The 20348-nt window shown below is 48.2% G+C and overlaps 2 protein-coding genes across 5 annotated transcripts in view; both read right to left on the reverse strand.

The window, feature by feature from the left end:
• Positions 1-4854, reverse strand: part of Tmem201 (transmembrane protein 201) — a 25884-nt gene extending 21030 nt beyond the window's left edge. Inside the window, exon 1 of the mRNA XM_008831906.2 lies at positions 4646-4854. Coding sequence (XP_008830128.1) covers positions 4646-4758 — 113 coding nt within the window. The 5' untranslated portion in view covers positions 4759-4854. The remainder of the gene's footprint in view (positions 1-4645) is intronic.
• Positions 4855-9697: 4843 nt separating this feature from the next.
• Slc25a33 (solute carrier family 25 member 33) overlaps positions 9698-20348 on the reverse strand; it is a 34648-nt gene continuing 23997 nt past the window's right edge. Inside the window, exons 3-8 of one of the 4 annotated variants that reach the window (XM_029562995.1) lie at positions 20133-20210; positions 17385-17485; positions 14888-14954; positions 11689-11969; positions 11412-11459; positions 10062-10163 (exon numbers count right to left, since the gene is read on the reverse strand). In XM_029562995.1, coding sequence (XP_029418855.1) covers positions 11437-11459; positions 11689-11969; positions 14888-14954; positions 17385-17485; positions 20133-20210 — 550 coding nt within the window. In that variant the 3' untranslated portion in view covers positions 10062-10163; positions 11412-11436. Of the gene's footprint in view, positions 10250-11411; positions 11460-11688; positions 11970-14887; positions 14955-17384; positions 17486-20132; positions 20211-20348 lie in introns of all 4 variants that reach the window. The other 3 variants (XM_008831912.2, XM_017797820.2, XM_008831913.3) reach the window with 3 other exon arrangements.

Here is a 20348-nt window from a genome sequence, read left to right on the forward strand (position 1 = left end):
CTGTTTTTAAAAAAAAAAAAAAAAAAAAAAAAAAAAAGAATAATAAGTCTTGCTGGCAGAGGCAGGCACCCAAATTCTAGGGCAGCTGAGGTACAGGGAGACCCTGTCTTTTGTCAGCAGCACAAGGCTGGCAGGCAAAACCTAGAGACAGTGCACTGGGCAAGGTGCCCTGTGCCACAAACAGGTCCCTCTACCTCCTGGGATCTCTATTCCCTCATTTCTCAAGTGGGGTGCTCAGAGTTCTTGCCTGGGAGAGGCTGCTGCTAGTGCCTGACACCCAGCAGCTTCACCAGCTCCAACAACAGGAAGAACTAGAGGAACCATGGCACCTGATGTGGCTGGAGGTTTGGAAATCCGCTCTGCTGGGGGGCCCACATTTGGCATTCCTGGGCAATTAGGCACTTACTTTGTGGTAATTTGTAGCTCTTTTATAGGCTTCTTTGTAGTTATGCAGGAAGCATTCCACATAGCTGGTGCCCAGGCAGTGTTGACTGCTCATCTGTCAGAGTCTAGGACAAAGCACCCACCTGCCCTAGGGCTCCTTAGCCTTGCTCTGTTTGGAAAGGCCAATTCCTGTGCTTACCCTGGAGACCAAAGGCAAGCAGGGACTGTGGCTCTGTGTCAGGGAGCTTGCCCGGAAGCCCCTCCCACCTAGGAAGCCAGGTTTCCATTCTGGGGCTCCAGCTCTGTTGCTAGGGAAATGGTTCCTGGCCTCTGGAAGAATCTGGTCTGCAAGTGGAAGGTGGGGGATTAGTCTTCCCCTAAAGCCAGAGGTTTATCTCTGCCAGGGGTGGGGTTGGGAGGGGCTGTTCCCTTGTGGTCAAAGCAGCTGCTGCCTACCCTGGCCAGGTGGGATCTTTACAGTTACCTTCTTCAGGGGAAGCCCCAACAGGTGGCTGGCTAGAATCTCAAATTCTCTAGCACCAACCAGTGCTGCTGTGTTCAAGGCCTCATGCACCACACTGGGGGCCAATGTGCAAGCAGTCCCAGCCAATTCACAGTTCTACACTGTTCTCCAGACAGGCTTCAAGACTCACCCAACTTTTTTTTTTTTTTGACAAGGTCTTCCTAGTCCCAGCCCACCTGGAAGTGACGGTGTGGCTGGCAGAGATCCACCTGCCTCTGCCTCCTGAGGGCTGAAAGACTCCAGCCACCATGCCTGGCACACACCCAGCTTTTGTTCAGGGAAACGCTCAATTTTCTCTCAGTCTTCAGCTCACTTCTCTTCCTCAGGCCAACAACCTGGCCAGGTGACAAAGCCTACTTGGTGGACAAGGTGAAGGTGGTGAGATGGAAATGTTCTCATGCTCAGGGAAGGAGATGACTTTGCAGAGGCTACTTTCCTGCCCAGTGTTGGTCCATGCTCTGCAGAACAGCGTCAGCTATGGTCAAGCCCTGGCCACCTTGCCATGGATGGGTAGGGGCGCCTAGAAGCCACTTTCCCCGCTCATCGCCTTGACACTGAGCTTTTGGGATGCCAGAGAGTGCTAGAGGCATCTCTGGTGGACAGATCCTTGGAACTGGCCAAGGCCAGCTGCACACCTGACATCCAACCCTCCATGAGCCCAGGACACACACAGGGGAAACATGAACATGTGCCCAGGACGTGGACGTTTCGGTAGAGCAAACCCCCGCCCCCAGCATTCCTGTTCTAGAGCTGGGCACTACTTCCAGTACCTTGGCCCAAGTCCCACTTAAGGCTTGTACCTAGTGCTGTGCCACACAGAAGACACTGGATGGAGCTCAGTTGTCCTAGGGAGCTCTCAGTCTATGGAAACCAGTGTGCCCATCTGTCCCTAAGGAGCCGGAGAGACTATCCCAGAGAGAGCCAGGTTTCCCTAAGGGTCCAGGGGCCAGCCTCACAAAGAGGTTCATCTCTGTCCTTCCAAGTGTGACCTCATCTAATAGGATGAGTCAAGGTGGAACATCCTGGGCTTCAACAACAGCAGCAGTACCAAATTGCAACTCAGCTCTGCCTGGGCCAGACAGGCCTCCAGCTCACCTGCCCCAGTCTCACAGCAATGCCCTCACAACAACAGACCCCAAATCTTGATGCCCCAGGGGTCAGAGCTGGCCCATAGAGCTGGCCTGGGAGTGATGTACTACGTTACCAGTCCACCAAGCACCATGTAAGGCTTCCAGAGATGAAAGACAAGCAAAATGCTATACTAGGACCTGGACACAAGAGCAGCAATTCACATGGTCACTGGCAACAGATGCTGGCGGAGAGTGGCCAGCTGACACATATGGCACAAGCTATCGTCCTAAGAACAGGTGCACTCGGCGGCAGGGCAGGAAGAAGGCAGGGGTCACAGGAAAGTCCACTCAGGCGGAACGGGCAGTGAGTGGTGAGGTGAGGTTGGACACAGGAAGGACTGCTAGAGGGGCTCTGAATGCTAAGACAGGTTCTGCTATGCAACTGAGACACCATATCCTCTTCATCTCTAAACACCAGAAATACAATCCCAATAAACACCAACAGATCCCAGTGGCTGCCCAAGCAGGTCTGTGATGGGTGTAGGGATGTGCTCACAAGGGGTCAATCCTGAACACTTGGTGCAAAGGGACAAGACACACCTGAGCAGCAGCAGAGGTGGGGTGACACAGAAGTGGGATTTGGGGCCTCTGCAGGACTGTGCTGTCTGTAGGTGCAGATGGGCAGCATGGCTGGCAGCAGTATGGGTGTGAGGCAGGGCTCTGCCACTTACAACTGGGTGAGTGGGGCAGGCCTCCAGGCCTTGTTTCTCCAGCTGTAAAATGGAAAGCACGCACTGCCTCTGGGGCTGCCTAATTGCTGCATACAGGTGCTCAGTCACCTGCATAGGAATGGCAGCTGCTCCTACCATTCACAGTAACTGCCACTAGAATCTGAGGCAGGTTGACCCTGATCTGGGCTCCGAAGGACTTCATAGAAGCAACCGCCTCCCTTGGCACTTTGGTCAATTAAAAAACCTCAGAGGGGCTGACCTGAACAGAGCCAAGGGGACATTCTCTCCACATGGCTCCTGCTAAGCTTGCCATCACCCACTCTATCAAGGCACTATCCTAAACAATCCCTTGTAGGCCCTTCTCTGGGTCCTTCAACCTCCACTCACCACTCAAAGCCAGTGATTCCACACTGCCATAGCGCTCTCCCCTAGGAAAGGGAAGGCTGCAGACTTGCTAGGCTAATCTTGCTTCCAGATCCTGACACTGGCCAATTTACCACCTCCAGATGAAACCCAGTGCTCAGGAGGCCAAATTAGAGCCCTGGGAAGAAACGATCTTTTTCTGTGACCATCAACAGCAATGGAATCCACTCCCTTGACCCTCTGGTGTCACAGGGGCAGGCGGGCGGGGGGCATGGCCTTCTGGGCACTCCCATGACTCCCATTGCAAGAATATGCCCTGCCACCTCACCAAGGCCTCAGATTCCTGTCTCTAATAGAGGGAAGACCCCTTGCTGCCAGGGCACAGGGACTGGGGCCTGGTCTCCTCCACATTCAACACAAATGAGTGCAGGTGCTGTCCTCTCGCTACATGTCCCATCCTGGGCAGGAAGAGGGGCAGTGGCACCCAAGAGGATCCTGGGCTCTGGACAAGCTCTCCTTGGAATGTAAGCCACCTGCCTAGGTGTCCTTGTGTATAAAAGGACCAGTTTGGATCAGCTGGTCTCGCAGGGCCCCTTGGCTTCCAAAAACTGGGTGGGAACAAGGCATAGAGGCTTAGGTTGGAAGTGAGGCACTCTCGGAAGTCCTCCTGGGAGATGAACCCCTCCTCCAGACAAGGCTGACATCCCTTTCCTAGGAGGCTACTGTGACTCACCCATCCCCCAACTCCCCTAGAGGAAGAAGCAGGGTTAAGGACCGAGACTCATCGAGACTCATCAGCCAAGCTGCCCAAGTTCAGGCCACAGCTCCTTGCTGCTGAGTACCACAGGCAAGTCCTTTTTCTCTTCTCTTAACCTAAAATCTTGAGCTTTGAATATCCCTGGCTGTCCCTAAGATGTTCCCACAAACTCCTATTTGCTCCTGTCCCTGAAGAAGGGGAAAACAGCTGGCTATTTCTTACACCCTGCTTATGAGGCCATACCATTTCTGTGCTTGACCACGGAGGCAGACAGCTAAGGCCATCTTTGAATGCCTGGGTCTGCGCGATCTCTAAGCCATAGCAGGGCGGAGCATGGCTCCAATGGGCCCATCCTAGACAGCTTCCAAGGAGCTCTGCATTGCCCACCTTTGGGAGGCCCAGCACCCTCGGGGTGAGGAGTGCACGCTCCAGCCTCCGGCTGCTGCAGTGCTCACTTGCGTCTCCCTAATTATTGAGCTCCCGGTCTCTGGGCTTCTCCAGGGGAAGCTTCTGAAAGGTGCCCACGTGCGGCGTGCACTGCCATCGCGTGCGGAGCACCGAGTGCCAGCTCCCATCACCCTATCCTTCCGGCTGCAGAGGCCCTAGAGGGCAGCCAGCAGGGACAGCGGGCCTCGGTGGGAAGCGGAAGCTGGCAGCCCCCTCCCCCAGCCACGCTCGGAGGCCGCTCCTGCCTTCCCAGCTTGGGGTTTGGGAGGAGGGGAGGGCGAGGGTGGAGGCGCGGAGCGGAGGACTCCGCCGCGCGGGAACGGCGGGGGGGCGGCGGCCGGGGCCGCGGGCAGGCGGGCCGCACACTCACCTCCGTGCGATCCGGTAGAGCAGCACGCCGGCCGCGGCGCACGCCGTGATCCCCAGGCCGCCCGCCAAGCTGGCGGTGGGGTAGCTGGCCAGGAGCGCGCTCACTCCCTCCATGACTCGGGACTGGGGGCTCCAGGCTGGGGGCGCAGAGCGCCGGGCCGCAAGCGGGACTCCGGGCGGCCGCGCGCGCCTGCTCGCGCCGTGACCTTCGCCGCTTTGTAGCCGGCGCGGGCCCGGCCCATCGACTCGACGCGCTCCCGTCGCGCACCCAATCACAGCGCGGGGCGAGCCCGGTGGGCGGGGCTCCGGCCTGGAAGCGCCCTCCAGCGGCCGAAGATGGAAAGCCTCGAAACTAGAGGCCGGAGGGTCCTCCCCCGGTCCGCGCCCGCTGCCTGCGCATGCGCGCGCCGTGCGGCTCGCTGACCTGCGGGGTCAGTCCCGGGGTGGCTGCGGTGGGGGAGCACCTCGGGTGTACGCGGAGGCGTTCCAGCCGTTCTTTCTTCCCGGTAGTCCTTCGTAGCGCCGGGCCGAGCTGGGCAGATCCTGAAGCCACTATGGTTAAAAATTAGCCTGTACTAGCACAGCCGTCCGGAGATGGGAACGAGGTTACACAGTCATAGGATAGCCATGTTTCACAATGTGTTAGAGCTGAATGCGGCCATTAGAATGGTTGAGCTGGAGGTATTGGCCCTGGAGGGATGATACATTTTTTTCTAAAGAAGTCGCATGTAGGTGATTTTCATAATATGCCAAGTTTGATAAAACTTATGCACTGCAAATCAATTACCTCACGGGGAGAGTGCATCAATTTGTAGAAGTGTTTCAGTATTGACGTGCGTTAAATGACTGGTTAAGAAAAGCTTGGGCTGGGCGTTCTTGTAACAAGCACGCCTTTAACCCCAGCACTCAGGAAGGTAGAGGCAGGCAGGATCTCTTGAGTTCCAGGCCAGCCAGGAATACATAGTGAATCTCTTGTCTCAAAAAAGGAGAGAGAAAAAAAAGCAAATATTTGTACTTAACTATGCAGTGTTTCTGTGCCCCCCCCACCGCAGTTTTATCAGTGTTAAGATCAAGCTTTCTGTGGGGGATGGTGGGTTGAGGGCCATTGTTACCTCTTGCTTTCTATTGCCAGTTAATTCATCCACATCCTGGTCCCTAGGCAGGAATGAGAAACCAGGGTAAGTGAAGCAGGTGTGAAGGGGGTGTTTGGGTCTTGGGTGGCTTCCTTGCAGCCTTCGAGCCCTGAGCATACCTAGGGTGTACTGTCCCACAAAACACATGGCACCATATTTAAGCGTCATTCCCTTCCCCTGAGGATTCAGTGTTTGAGTCCCAGAGGACAGCTTCTACTCCCACATCTAAGAACTGTTGTGAGCATTCCTCAAAAGCTTAGGTGTTCTTTAAATTTTTTTCTTATTTTATGCATATGAGTGTTTTGCCTGCATGTATGTATGTGTACTACAGGCATGGAATACCCATGGAGACCAGAAGAGGGCGTTGGATATCCTGGAACTGGAGTTAATGGGTGGTTGTTAGCTACCATGTGGGTGCTGGGAACTAAGCCTGGGTTCTGAACAGCCACTGCTCTTAACCCCTCAGCTATCTCTAGCCCCAAGCTTAGGTACTCCTTGATCACTGGCATCACCTGAGGCTTCCTAAGCCTTAGGGAAAAGGAATGAAATATCTGTCAGACCTAGGCTTGGACTCAGAACTTTGCTGGCACAGATTAGACCTGTAATGCCCTCTGAAGGCCCATGGGTTAAAGTCTTGGTCTTTAGCTGGCAGAGTTATTAGAAGGTGGAGGAAACTGTTGAGGCTTAGTGGGTAGCCACTGGAGGTGTGTCCTTGCAAGGGGACTGTGGACTTGAGTCCCTTCCTTGCCTGCTTCTAAGCTGTTAGTTTTGCTAGGCCATGTGTTCCTGCTATAATGTGCTGCCTCCCTACAGGCCCCAAGGCAATGGGCCAACCAATGGTGGACTAGACCTCTGAAACAGTGAGCTAAAATGGAAAGCTCTTTACCTTTTGACTAGCCCAGGCACTAGCTAACACTGGAGTCAGAATACCCACCATGTTTTCTAAGGCCCTTTGGGCGTCTTTGATTTATTCATTCAACAGGACACAAATTGCCATGGATCAGTTTCCCACTTGCTATCTGCATCATCTCAAGCAAGCCATGTGTAGTCAGAGCCTCTCACTTGTCAACAAGTATGGATAGTACCATCTACCTTACAAGGATGCCAGGATTAACTTTGATGAGAAAATGCCTGAACCTCAGTCCAGGGCTTGGCAGTTACCAGTACACAATGATAGTTTGTATTGGTTACTTTTCTGTTGTTGTGATAAAATACCACGATCCAAAATGACTTATGAAGAGTTCCTTTTGGCTTTGGGTTCCAGAAGGACAGTCCATAATGGTGGAGGAGGCCAGGTAGCAGGCAAGCCAGATCAGGAAGCTGGCTATCATAGCCTTATCCACCACACACAGGAAGAGGACGGCATGAACTGGAAGTGGGGTGAGGCTATAAATTGAAACACCCTGAGTGACATACTTCCTCCAGCAAGGCTGCACCTCCCCATGACTGCTTCAAACAGTCACCAACTAGCAACCAAGTGTTCAGATACCTGAGTGGATGGGGGGCATGCTCATCCAAACCACCACAGGGTTGTTAAAGCCAGAAATGTGTACGTGAGTGCACATAAATGTATGTGTAAGACTATTTAAAAATGGAATCCGAAAGAGTAAGCTTGTGAAGGAGAAAGGAGTAAATGATAGAATTTGCCCACGCAGGGCTCTGGCAGTGGTCTTGACCAGTTTAAATCCCAGTCTCTTTCCTGAGAGAGTATCTCTTTTTTTCCTCTTTGTTCCCTTCCCACTTTGGTGCTCAAGTCTCTGTCATTTCAATGCCCTGGTGCTGACGAAGCAGAAACTAAATTATACTAGCTCAATATCAGATTATCCACAAGTAAAAAATAAATTCACAACTGTAATCCTAGCATCTGGAAGGTGGAAACAGGAGGATCAGAGGTCAAGGCCATCCTCAGTTATGTGAGTCTCAGGCCAGACTGGAATACCTGTGAACCTGTCTCAAAGCAAAACAAAACAAGCAATCTAACCATCAGTCTTTATGATAGGTACAATATTGAATTAAAATTGAATATTAAAAACAGGAGGCTATTGCTTAGTGCCATTATCAAACAGCTGTGGGCTTCAGGAATGGGAACCACTCCCCTGTCATACACTTCACAAGTACTAGAATGACTAGGGTCACTCATTTTATTTTCTAAACACTTTTTTCCTTTCCCTTCCCATTTCCTTCCTCCTGCCTGCCTTCTTTCTGGCACAGGTTTTTACTATGTAACTCTGGCAAGTCTGGAACTCCTTATGTAGATTAGACTGGCCTTGAACTTACGATACTCTTCCTGCCTTAGCCTCTTAAGTGCTGGAATTACAAGCTCACCACGCTCTTTTTGTTCCCCTATTAAAGTCCATTAAAAATGAGGAAGCAGGCTGGGGATGTAGCTCAGCTGGTAAGAATGCTTGCCTAGCATGTACAAAACCCTGGGCTGGATCTCCAGCACCCCATAAACTGAGTGTGGTAGTAACTGTAATTCCAGCACTCTGGAAGACAGAAGGACCCAGACGTTCAAGGTAATCCTTACATAAGGAGTTCCAGGCTAGCCTGGGCTACATGATTATTTATTTAAATAAATTATTCATTTGTCTCATGTAACACAGGCTGACCTCATATTTGCTATGTAGACCCGGTTGGCCTTGAACTCACAGAGATCTGCCTGCCTCTGCCTGCTGGGATCAAAGGTATGTTCTGCCACGCCCCTGTTGAGCTGCTCATCTTCCTGATGCCACCTCTCCAGGGTGGGGATTGCAGGTGTGTGCCACCGCACCTAGCTAAAATTCTAGCAATGAAAACAAAACCCCTTTTTAGTTTAAAGGCATGATGCCACACACCTTTGATCCCAGCACTTGGGAGGCAGAGGCAGGTAGTTCTTGGTGAGTTCTGGGCCAGCTGATGCTACATAGTGAGACCCTGTTTCAAAAAACAAAAAGTCCACCTTTAAAAAAAGGGGTATCTAAATAACAGCAGCATCTCCTGTCAGAATACAAGTCCTCCCCAGGGATGGGCCATCACTCCTGAGTGGCATTGTATTTCTCAGGAGCCAAGACCCAAGATCAGGGGAGAGTCCACAGAACGGATGCTATTGCATATCACACACAGTACTTGCAGCAACCTAAGGTTGTGGCATCACACACTCAAGAGTATGCCTGGACTTAACAGGGCTTCCCTTCTGGAAATACAGCCAAGAGGTAGCAACAGACTGAAGGATAACCTCAGGGTCTATATGTCTATATATACTACATTGCAAAGTATTTACTGTCAGGCCGGCCGGTGCTCATCTGATTTCCCAGCACTTGGGTGGCTGAAGCAGGAGGATTAGAGTTTGAGGTCAGCCTGGACTAAAGAAGCAAGACCCTGTCAGAGAAAGAGGAGGGGCGCTGGAGAGGTGGCTCAGCAGTTAAGAGTACCGACTGCTCTTGAAGAGAACCCAGGTTTGGGTCCCAGCACCCACATGGTGGCAAACAACCAGCCATAACTCCAGTTCCAGAGGATCTGACTCCCTCATCTGACCTCTGCAGGCATTGCATGACATGGTGCACTTCATACATGACATGGTGTACTTCATACATGCAGGCAGTATGCTCGTACACATAAAATGAAAATATTTTTTTAAAGGGTAAGAAAGTTACAGTCTTTCCTTTTTAGAGCCCAGAAGCTTAGATTATTGATCAATCTTTATGGGGAGCTGGAAATGCACATAAGAGAGAAGCAGAGGAAGAAGACTACCCACAGGGTCACCAGGGAGTGACTTCCTTCTCTCTCCCTAGCCATCAGTGTGACCTTCATTACAAGCAAGTTAGAGAACAAGGTTGGTTTTCACTTCTCTTTCTCCAAATTTCCAGGGCGCACTTCACCGAAATGCTAAAGCCCTTGGCTGGTTCACAGTACTGAGCACATAAGAGAACACAAAACCCACGTACACTTAAATACATGATTTAATTTACTGCTGCTTAATCCTCAATCCTCTTTTAACTTAAAAAAAAAGTTATAATTATAACTATTAACGTTAATGAATTTAAACCTTCCAGAAAGCATGAATCCAAAAGGAAATGTCCAACAGGTGACACAAGCCGGATATTCTACGGCCTTTCCCGTTCAGTTTCGAGTACTAAATATCAATGGAAAAGAAAATCTCTAGGGATTTCAGTTTTATTCTTCTAGAGCACAACTGTGTGGCCCGTTACTGAGCATGGTCTCCCAGCAGGTACACGATGAACTCGTAGGTGGACAGCACAATGGCAGTATTGGGAATCTGCCGGATGAGCTGGGCCAACAGTCCTCGGTAGAAAGCAAGATAGCCTTCCTCCCGGAATACCAGGCGTGCCGTCTGCACGAAGGACTTGTACTTGGTGCCCTCCTCTCGAAGCCTGGTCCTGATGACTTCTGCAGGGAGAAACACTTGTTTTACGGTGAAGAATCCGAGTGGGGAAGAAGTCAAGGCTCCTCTGTGACTACTGGGCATCTTGATTCTACTGGACAGAGCAGCCAATGAAAAGACCAGTTCTTTTAGACTGTGTTCTACTTCCAACTTTCTCCTCAAAACTTCCCCATTCTGCCTAGTGGAAAAACCAGCTTCCTCCTTCAAGTCTCTGCCCACCTGGTCCCCCCCCAGACCACGGCCACTCTTGCCTGTGGTGCAGACCTTAGAGCCTGGGAGGCAGGCACTGCTGACCTCTTTGCTGTTAGCCTTTGGGACTTGCTTAGCAATGCCCCAGCACATGACGGGACTTAATACCAGTTATTTGACCTACTGGGTGCATTTGTCACTGCTGTGCAAGAGGCTTTTGAAAACACAACCCATTTGCTTGTTTTTTTGTTTTGAGACTATGCAACCCCGGCTGGCCTGCAACTCGATATACAGATCGAATTGGCCTCAAACTCAGAGAGATCTGCCTGCTTCTGAGTGCTGGGATTTCAGGGGTGTGCTACCACATCCAGTCTAATAAACTGTTTTTATTTTATTTTAATTTTATGTGTACGAGTGCTTTGCTTGCATGTATTTATACCATGTGTGTACAATGCCTGCAGAAGCCAGAAGAGGGTGTTGGATCCCCTGGAACTGGAGTTACAGTTTTTTTGTTGCCATGTGGGTACTGGGAACTGAATCCAGTTCATCTGCAAGAAGAGCAGCCAGTGTTCTTAACTGTTGGGTCATCTCTCCAGCCCCAAATAAACTATTTTCTTTTTTTAAAGTAGGTTAGTGGGGCTGTAGTTGTTTAATTCTTTCAGTTTGGCTAAGGGTGCAGCTTAATGGTAGAGCATGTGTATAATATGTATAAAGCTCTGGATTGGATCCCTACTATCAAAAAAGGAAAAGTGCTTAAAAAAAAGCACTCAAAGTAGATTTATCAGCACCCTAGTCCAAGTGGAAGCTGAGTGATTTTCTTTTGGCTCCCACATAAATTTTTTTGAATCAAAAAATTTTAATAGCCAGACAGGGCATGGTGGCACACACCTTTAAACCCAGCACTCAGGAGGCAGAGACAGGCAGATCTCTGTGAGTTGAAAGCCAGCTGGGGCTACAGGGAGACTTTATCTCAAAAAAAAAGAAAAAACAAAACAAAACAAAACGAACTTTAAGTAATATCCACACTGAGAGGGAGCAGAGCAAGGCAGAATTCCATCACTCACATGACCTGTGAATCTGCAGTCAATGTCAGTGCCAGTCTGCTCCTTCACCTGCAAGGGCAGAGGGAGCATCTCCGTTTCCCAAACATGACATGCTTAACCCGGGAAGCTAAGTACACACTCCCCACTGAGACACAGCTGGTCACAAGCGTTCTGGGTAAGGGAGACTCAATCTCTATTTGCATCAGTCTGTGCTGCAGGATGCTGTAGTCTACATACGGTGACACACAACAAACCTGACAACTCTTTCACTGCTCCAGGAGAAAAGAGCAAAACCTACCGTGTGGATAAGCAATGCAGGAAGCACATCCTTTAGAAACAGCAGCAGCTGCCATGAGTCCAAAAAAACCTGAGGAATTCTTCTCAGTTCCATTTGTGGAAGAGACTAATGGAGCTTCTTTCAGACACTTCTTTAAACTTTCATAAATAGCAAAACAGATGATCGTCTCTGAGATCCCAGCATATGAGGCAGTCAGCCCTCTATAGAAGCCTCGGATGCCTTCCGACTGGTACACGTGTCGAGCACACTGGAGCGTATTCATCTGCTTGCAGCCTCTCACCCTGTCAGAAGGGATCAATGAGAGGCCGCTGAGACACACCACACCCTAGTCACAAGGGGGCTCTCCCAAGATACAGACATGATGTGGGAGGAGAAACCTGTCCTTCTTGTTCTGAGGCCCGCTGACCCCTGGCTCACTGTGAAGCCAGCTTAATTAGTTGGGACACCTGACCGGCCCACAGAATAGTCTGAGTTTAAACTGATAGCCATGGAAGCAGGCTTCTATGTGACCCAATTCTAGCAAGTGCTGACAGAGGAAACAGTCAGAACTGTGCATTTCCCTAGATAAGTAAACTGTGGTACATATACAAGACCAAGATAGTTACTATGGTAGCAAGAGGCGGGAGAGCTCAGTAGAAAGCATGGGGCTGGGATATAGCTCAGTTGGTAGAGTGCTTGCCTAGCATGCTTGAGGCCCTGAGTTCAAATCATAGCATTATATAAACTGAGTGTGGTGGCTCATGCCTGTAATCCTAGTCCTGGGGAGGTTGAGGCAGGAGGGTCATAACTAGTTGGAAGGGGGCCTAGGCTATAAAGGGAAACCCTATCTCAAAACACAAAAACAAAAACTTCCTTCACTTCCATAACAACCAGGGATATCTTTGATAATTAAAGGCAAAAAATAAACAAATTAAAAAAAGTAAAATAATCATGACACAAATACTGAGGGAAAATTTACCAAAACACTGAAAAGTTGGGAAGTCTTTCTTTAGAGCTGGGGATTAAATTGAGGGCTTGACCACTGAGCAGACTGCCCAGCACAAGGCCTTCCTCCTTAGCCTTTCCTCTTGACAGTGTGGTGGTGCTATGGGAAGAATCCAGGGCCTCATACATGGATAGTGCATTTTATTCTATTATTTCTAAACTTAGCTCAGAGCCCCTGCTTAATCTTTCCACACAGATGACAATCCAGAGCAATCGATGCCTCTTTTACTATTGTTCTCTTTGACCTCACTTTGTAAGGAAAGAAAGCTTGATATGACAAATCTACTTTTTGTTTCTTTTTCTCTATAAACCAATGTCCTCTGCTTGAGAGCACTGAATACTCATTCTATTTTACAGAATAAGGTGTAAAAATCACAAAATTAAAAAAACCAACAGCCAGGAATGGTGGGTGGTTCACCCCTGTGTTCTCAGTATTTGGGAGGCTGAGGTGGGAGGACTGATTTGACTTTGAGGCTAGCTTGCGTTACAGAGTGAGACCCTGCCTCAAAAGCAAAGAGGGTGGGGCATGGTGGCATGTGTCTTTAATCCCAGCACTTGGAAGGCAGAGGCAGGTAGGTCTCTTATGAGATCAAGGCCAACTTGGTCCACATAGTGAGTTCCAGGCCAGCTGGGACTACTGGAAGCTGGTGGGTACACTTATCTGTGGCTACAGGGAAGTGACAATAGGACACTGTGAACACTTGGCATTGGGGTGATACCAAAGACTGCCAGGAGACATGGCTGGCCAGAAACCTGAAGGACAAGCATAACCACGCAGGGCAATGGCATTCCTGGTAGGACCGCACATTCTACAAGGCGGACACACAAGGCACACATGACATTTTGGGAAACTGAAAAGGCCTGCTTGAATGGTTGGCTCAGGAGTTAGGGTTATACCCTGAGAGTAACTGACACTTGTCACAGGATTCTGGCAAGTACTTCAGAAGGCAGAAGGAACTGGGGAAACCTGGGGTCATAGATCAGAGGCTGTGTGGCCATGAGAGGACAATGACTGTGGGCAGATGGGCCTCCTAGAGTTTCCAGGCCATGTTTCTAGGGCACAGTAGCAGAGGCTCTTAGATTCCAGGCAGTTCCTTGAACTTAGACTGAGAGAAAAATTACATTTTAAGCTGGGCGTGGTGGTGCATGCCACTCGAGAGGCAGAGGCAGGCAGATCTCTGAGATTGAGGCCAGCCTGGGCTACACAGCCATTTCCAGGCGAGCTGGAGCTACAGGGATGCCCTGTCTCAAAAACAAAAACCAAACAAACAAGATTACATTTTAGCCCTCATTGCTAATAGAAACCTGCATTCCTTCTGTGAGCAGGAATATGGGTAATAGGCCATAGCAGGGGCAGCTGTGTTTCACACAAATATTAATGTTTCCTTATCACAGTCACAAGTTTAAAAAGCTAGCATCCTTGCCAGGCGTGGGGACACACACCTGTAGTCCCAGCACTTGGGAGGCAGAGGCAGGTGGATCTCCATGAGTTCAAGGCCAGCCTGGTCTACAAAGTAAGTGCCAGGACAGCTGGGGCTACAGGGAGACCCTGTCTCAAAAAGACTGAAAATAAATAAATAAATAAATAAATAAAATAAAACAATGTTAACAACTGTATTTCAAAAATTGGTTTTCATTTCTTTAAAAATTTTTATTCCAGCCAAGAGCAGTGGTACATACCTGTAACCCTAGCACTGGGAGGCTGAGGTAGCAGACTGCAAGTTTGAAGCCAGCTCAGGCCATACAACAAGACTTTATCTTCAAAAAAAATCAAAGCCAAAACATTTTTGTAGACTTCACCAGAATGGTAATGCAGAGTACAGAAGACCTTAAGAACTCCTGGGTCACTTCAGGATACTCAGAGTATCCTCTGGTGTCTCCCCCACAGAGAACCAGGCTTCTGGAGAGCTCACTTCTCCCCAGGTGGGGTCCACAAAGAACCCCTGAGAAGATAAGCGGAGAGGTGAGGCCCACTGAGAGGCCTTTGCCCATTGTCCCTTGTTCTCTGTGGTCCTCTTCTCCCCCAATGCTTGCCATATAGATTGAAAAAAAAAATGTCTTCACATGCTTAGACAAAGAGAGAGCCAGAAGAGGATAGCTAAGGGCCTGCCTCTATTCCATACCTGGTATCGGCAGAAGAAAGCCTAAACAGTCAACAAGAACCCCAACCCCAACAGAAAATCTCCTATTAAGGGTTGAACTATCAATAACTTACTTTCGTTCTAGCTGCATCCTTGTTTTAACCATCCAAATAGGATTCATTAAGGTATTTGTGATGAAAGCTGGGGAAAAAAAGTCATCATAGTCAGTTTATTAAAGCTGTCTACACTGAGCCGGGCGAGGTGGCACACGCCTTTAATCCCAGCACTTGGAAGGCAGAGGCAGGCGGATCTCTGTGAGTTCAAAGCCAGCCTGGTCTACCTAGCGAGTTCTAGGACAGCTGGGGCTACAAGGAGACCCTGTCTCAAAAAGACAAAAAAAAAATTGTACACTTGTATTAATTCAATTTCAACCCTAAAAATTTACAGCCAATTTTGAAACAGATGCATCTTAGCTCTGGAAATTGTTATTGAATATGTCAATGCTGTTGTCATGAAATGCTTCTTCTAATTATGTGGTTATTAAATAAATAATAAAAAAATAAAGGTGTCTACACTATACAATGTTCAAGTCAAGATTTAATGACTTAATAAGGCTAGACAGCAGGAAGCAGTGACTTTTCTACGCTGCAGACAGAAGCTACAGTCTCCTACAGTGTAGCCATTGCTGCTCTCTGGACCCAGACATCAGTCATACCCAGCCTTTCCAGCCTCTAGGTGGTGCTGTGGTTCATATTATTCCTAGGGCAAAAACTTAAAAACTCAACTTAGAAGCTTCAGCTCCAGAAATAACCTTTGCTGACTTAATCTAGAAGTTACCCTATCTCTAACTTTGAATAAAGGAATTAAACTTCAATTATCTGAATTTAAACTTGGCAATGTAAGGAAACTGATCTGCATATGGGAATCATTATTTTGGTAAGCCTTCTAGATTTTAACACTAGTCACTCCAGATGAGCCAGACCACCAGTGAGTACATGGTGCTGCCCCACTCTCCTCTAATACCTCATGCCCTCCAGCGTCTCTGAGTGAATAAACAGATTGATTCAGTGGATATGGAGGACACTGGTTTTAAGTTTCCTCAAGGTCTGCTTGCTTTACGAAGAGGTCTTCTGATTAATTTTACAAGCATTACACAGCTGATTAACAGTGTCTAGCTTATAGCTAACACACTATGGGGCCTATTAAGTGCAGAGCGACCTGTTTTTGAATGGTACGCTCTTCTCCTCACAGCTCAGTATTAAGGGGAATGCCATTCTTGTGAGAGACAGCTTTTTTTTTTTTCTTGTCTTTGTTTTGAGACAGGGTCTCCCTGTAGCCCCAGCTGTCCTGGAACTCACTATGTAGACCAGGCTGGCCTTGAACTCACAGAGATCTGCCTGCCTCTGCCTCCTGAGTGCTGGGATTAAAGGCATGTGCCACCACGCCCGATGAGACAGCTTTTTAAAATACTGTTTTCTACTCCAGGTCTAGAAAATCACACTCTGTAAGCATTCAGATGGGTTGTAATTTTACTGAGAGTAACAGGTGCATGACCCTGACGTGGACACATCTGGACTGCCAGCAGAAGGTGGCATTCTGAAAAGCCAACATAAGTTCTCTAGCAGGTAAACGGGAAGCAGTGAGTGGAAGGGCATCTTCAGAAGAGAACAGGCACTTGTCTAGAGGCATAAGTCCTTCAGTTCACCCTTTAGTTCACCCATACCCACCCCACACCCACACCCACACCCACAGAAAAAAACAGCAGGCCTCTGGCCTGCACTAGCTGTGCTGGATAGCATTAGTGTCATTGACACACCTGGGTTGAGGGAGCCTCAATTGGGGAATTGCCTTCATTAGACTGGCCTGTGGCCATGTCCATGGGGCACCTTCTTGACTGTTGAGTGATGTGGGAGGGCGCAGGGCCCAGGGCCCAGCCCACTGTGGGTGGTGCCACCTCTGGGCACGAGGACCTATGTTGTATAAGAAAGCAGGTTGAGCACGAACCAGGGGAGCAGGCCAGTAAGCAGCATTCCTCCATGGCCTGTGCTCCAGCTCTTGCCTGGAGTTCCTACCTTGGGCTCCCCGATGGAACTGTGACAAATAAACTGTAAGACAAATAAACCCTTTTGTCCCCGAGCTGGTACTGGTCAGAGTGTTCTGTCGTAGCGATGGAGAAACAAACGGAACACTGGCCCCCTGCCCCTCAAGCCCTTTCTGTACAATCCAGTTGTTCAGATCAGACATGCCTCAAAAACCTGGGGGAGTCAGAAAGAAAGCAGCTCTGACTTATGGAACTCATGGGGAAAGGGGGAAGACAGGAACAACATGACTTTTCTTTCCAAAAGAAGCACAACCCCGACCAGCAGCAGTAACATGTGCGCACTTTGAAGGAGAGTAAAGTTTTGAGTGGTCAGAGAACATGAAATCTAGTTACAAACTGCTCTCTGAAAGTCATGTTCTAAAAAGTCTAACGTAAAACTTTTAAAGAATGATTTCAGTGCAAAAGAGGCAAGAAGTTAATTTCTAATTTTTGCAAGCAAAAAAAAAAAAAAAAAGAAAAGAAAAGAAAAGAAAGAAAATGCATGCTTTGGGAAGTCAGAGTCTTCCACCTCACTTGCCAGGACAACATACCTGCAGAGCCAGCTGAGAAAATGTGCACAGTATTGCTATTAGGCACGAAAATGCCATTAAATTGCTCTTTGGCTTTGGAGTAACATGCAAAGTACACAGCCCTGTTAGAACAAAGAGAGAATGCTATAAAGAAATCATTATGGCACTTCAAAGTACGTATGTCCCTCTGCAACAACTGCAAATGTAGGCGACTAACACAGGTGCGAATATGGAGAAGCCAGCACAGAACCGGGAGCCGGACCTCACTGCCGAAACCCAAGCCTGCCACAGGCATGCCGGAAGTTCTAGCTCCTCCAGAAGTGTCCAAAATAATCAAGGAAAATGAGATTTGGGGTAATACACGCACAAAGCGCACAAAGCCCTTTCACACTCTTCATTCTGGATAAATGCTAATCCCTTTAAGGGTAGACATGCACTGTGACTTTTTTTTTTTTTTTTTTTGGTCTTTTTGAGACAGGGTCTTCCTGTAGCCCCAGCTGGCCTGGAACTCGCTATGTAGACTAGGCTGGCCTTGAACTCACAGAGATCTGCCTGTCTCTCCCTCCTGAGTGACTTTTGAAAGTATAATATTTGGGGGCTGGAGAGATGGCTCAGTGGTTAAGAGCACTGGTTGCTCTTGCTGAAGACTGGAGTTCAAATCCCAGCACCCACTTGGCAGCTAACAAGCACCTGTAGCTCCAGTTCCAGGGGATCCAACACCCTCTTCTGACCTCTGTTGGCAATGCACAACATGGGTGCACTTACACACATGTAGGCATTAACACTCATACACATAAAAAGATCAAAAAGATTAAAAGTATAATATTTCTAAAATATTATTTCTGAAATATATTTCTAAAACATTGGCTCTGCCTTAGGTAGATCAGCCTTAACTGCTTGCAGATGACTCAGATCACCACGCGGGAGCAGCGTTTCTATCAGCCTGCAAATCGGGGGAGATAATTTTTTTTCTGCTGACCAACAGATCAATCAGAGAAGCTATTTTCCGACTTAGGATCCTGACTACTGTTGAAGAGAATCACAGAAGGCCGGGGCTGAAGAGACGGCTCAGTGGTTAAGGACACTGGCTGTTCCTGCAGAAGACCCGGGTTTAAATCCCAGCACCCACATGGCAGCTAACAACTGTCTGTAACTCCAGTCCCAGGGGATCCGACAGCCTCTTCTGACCTCCGCAGGCACTGCACGACACAGTGCACTTACCTACATGCAGGCAATACCTGCATACACATAAAGTAAAAATAATAAATAAAATTTAAAAAAATTATTAGAGAATCACAGAAGGCCATTGATTTGGACTAAGCTCTGGTACTAGGCCCCAAAAGACCAAACAAAAAAGGGGAGTCATTTGCACTAAACTCTCTAGTTCCTGTTACCAAGCTAAGTTGTTATCTGGCCTTCCAAGAAACAGGACTGAGAGATAGCAGTCAGACTCCCCAAAAGGACCAGTTTCAGTTCTCCTGAGAAGCAGGTCCTCTGCTCTAACACTTATGAAAAAGTAACCTGATGTTAACCAGCTATTCTTCCATTGTTCTGTCTCCTTGTTCTTGTCTTGTAAGTAATTCTAAAATGTACAACCAACCTACTCTTTTTTGTTTGTTGTTTTTTACAGCCCTGATGTTTGAAAAACAAAAGCAGGGGCTGGAGAGATGGCTCAGTGGTAAGAGTACCGGCTGCTCTTGTAGAGAACCCAGATAACACGACCGGCACATTTACCCACATGCAGGCAATACACTCATACACATAAAATAAAAAGAATAAATAAAACGATTAAAAAACAATAGCAAAAAACCAAATCAAACCAACGAACAACCCCCCAACTTCTGCCCAACCTCTCAGAACTCATTTTATTTTCTGGAATGAAGCACTGCCAGACCCAGAATGGAAGGTCAGTTAAAACCTTCATTCTGCACTGCTAGAACTCTGGCCCGTGACATATGCTCTCACCTGTCGGCCATCCTCACAATTACCTTCTCTACCGGCACTGTCCAACAGGACTTCCTGCAACACAGAACTTCCCAGTACAGAACTATGAGCTACATGTGGACATTGAGTTCTTATAATGTGGTAAGACTGAGGGATTAAAAAAAAAAGACCAAAAAAAAAAGGTTAATGGGGCTGGTGCTTAGTGCCGTTCTGTGTATTCAAAGAGCTTATGCAGGCTTTGAAGAGAATTGAAAAACCAAGTTTGTAATTTTACAGAGAGTAAAGCCTAGAAGCTTTGTAGTTTCTTCAGACTAGTGTTCCCAGGTGCCTATGAATCACCTGGATATCTTGTCATAAGGTAGATTCTGATGCAGGTCTGCCCCAAGAATGGGTGTTTCTAACCAACACCTGCTTCTAGGTGATACCCAGGGCTGACCACATACCACACTCCGGGTGAGAAACTCTCAGCGAGATTATGAGTGCTGATAGCAGATTTATTTCCATACTTAAGTAACCAGAACTTTCTCACACACTAAAAAAGAAGCTTGTGGTCATCACTATTTCTCCATGTCAGACACGGTTAGGCAAGAAAGGATTCAGCAGTGCACACTGTTCGAAGTACGCTAGCTCCGCTATCGAATGCTTACCTTGATGGTGCAACTCCAACCAAACCGTGGTCATCACTATTTCTCCATGTCAGACACGGTTAGGCAATTTCAATACAGGAAAAAACAACCAGTCATTTAACAGTGTCATCTTTTGGCAAGAAAGGATTCAGCAGTGCACACTGTTCGAAATACGCTAGCTCCGCTATCGAATGCTTACCTTGATGGTGCAACTCCAACCAAATTTGGACCCAAGCCTCTAAAGAGTGACTTTGGTCCCTCCTTTTCCAAGATTGATCTGAAAAATAAGACATAGCTTTAAAATCCCTTGAGGGGCTGGGGATGTGGCTTAGTTGGTAGAGTGCTTGCCTAGTATGCAAAAGCCCTAGGTTCAATCCTCAGCACTCCATAAACCAGGTGGTGTACACTTGCAATC

This window comes from Nannospalax galili, unplaced genomic scaffold (genome assembly GCF_000622305.1).
Source record: "Nannospalax galili isolate Female #2095 unplaced genomic scaffold, S.galili_v1.0 scaffold870, whole genome shotgun sequence".
Taxonomy (NCBI): Eukaryota; Metazoa; Chordata; class Mammalia; order Rodentia; family Spalacidae; genus Nannospalax; species Nannospalax galili.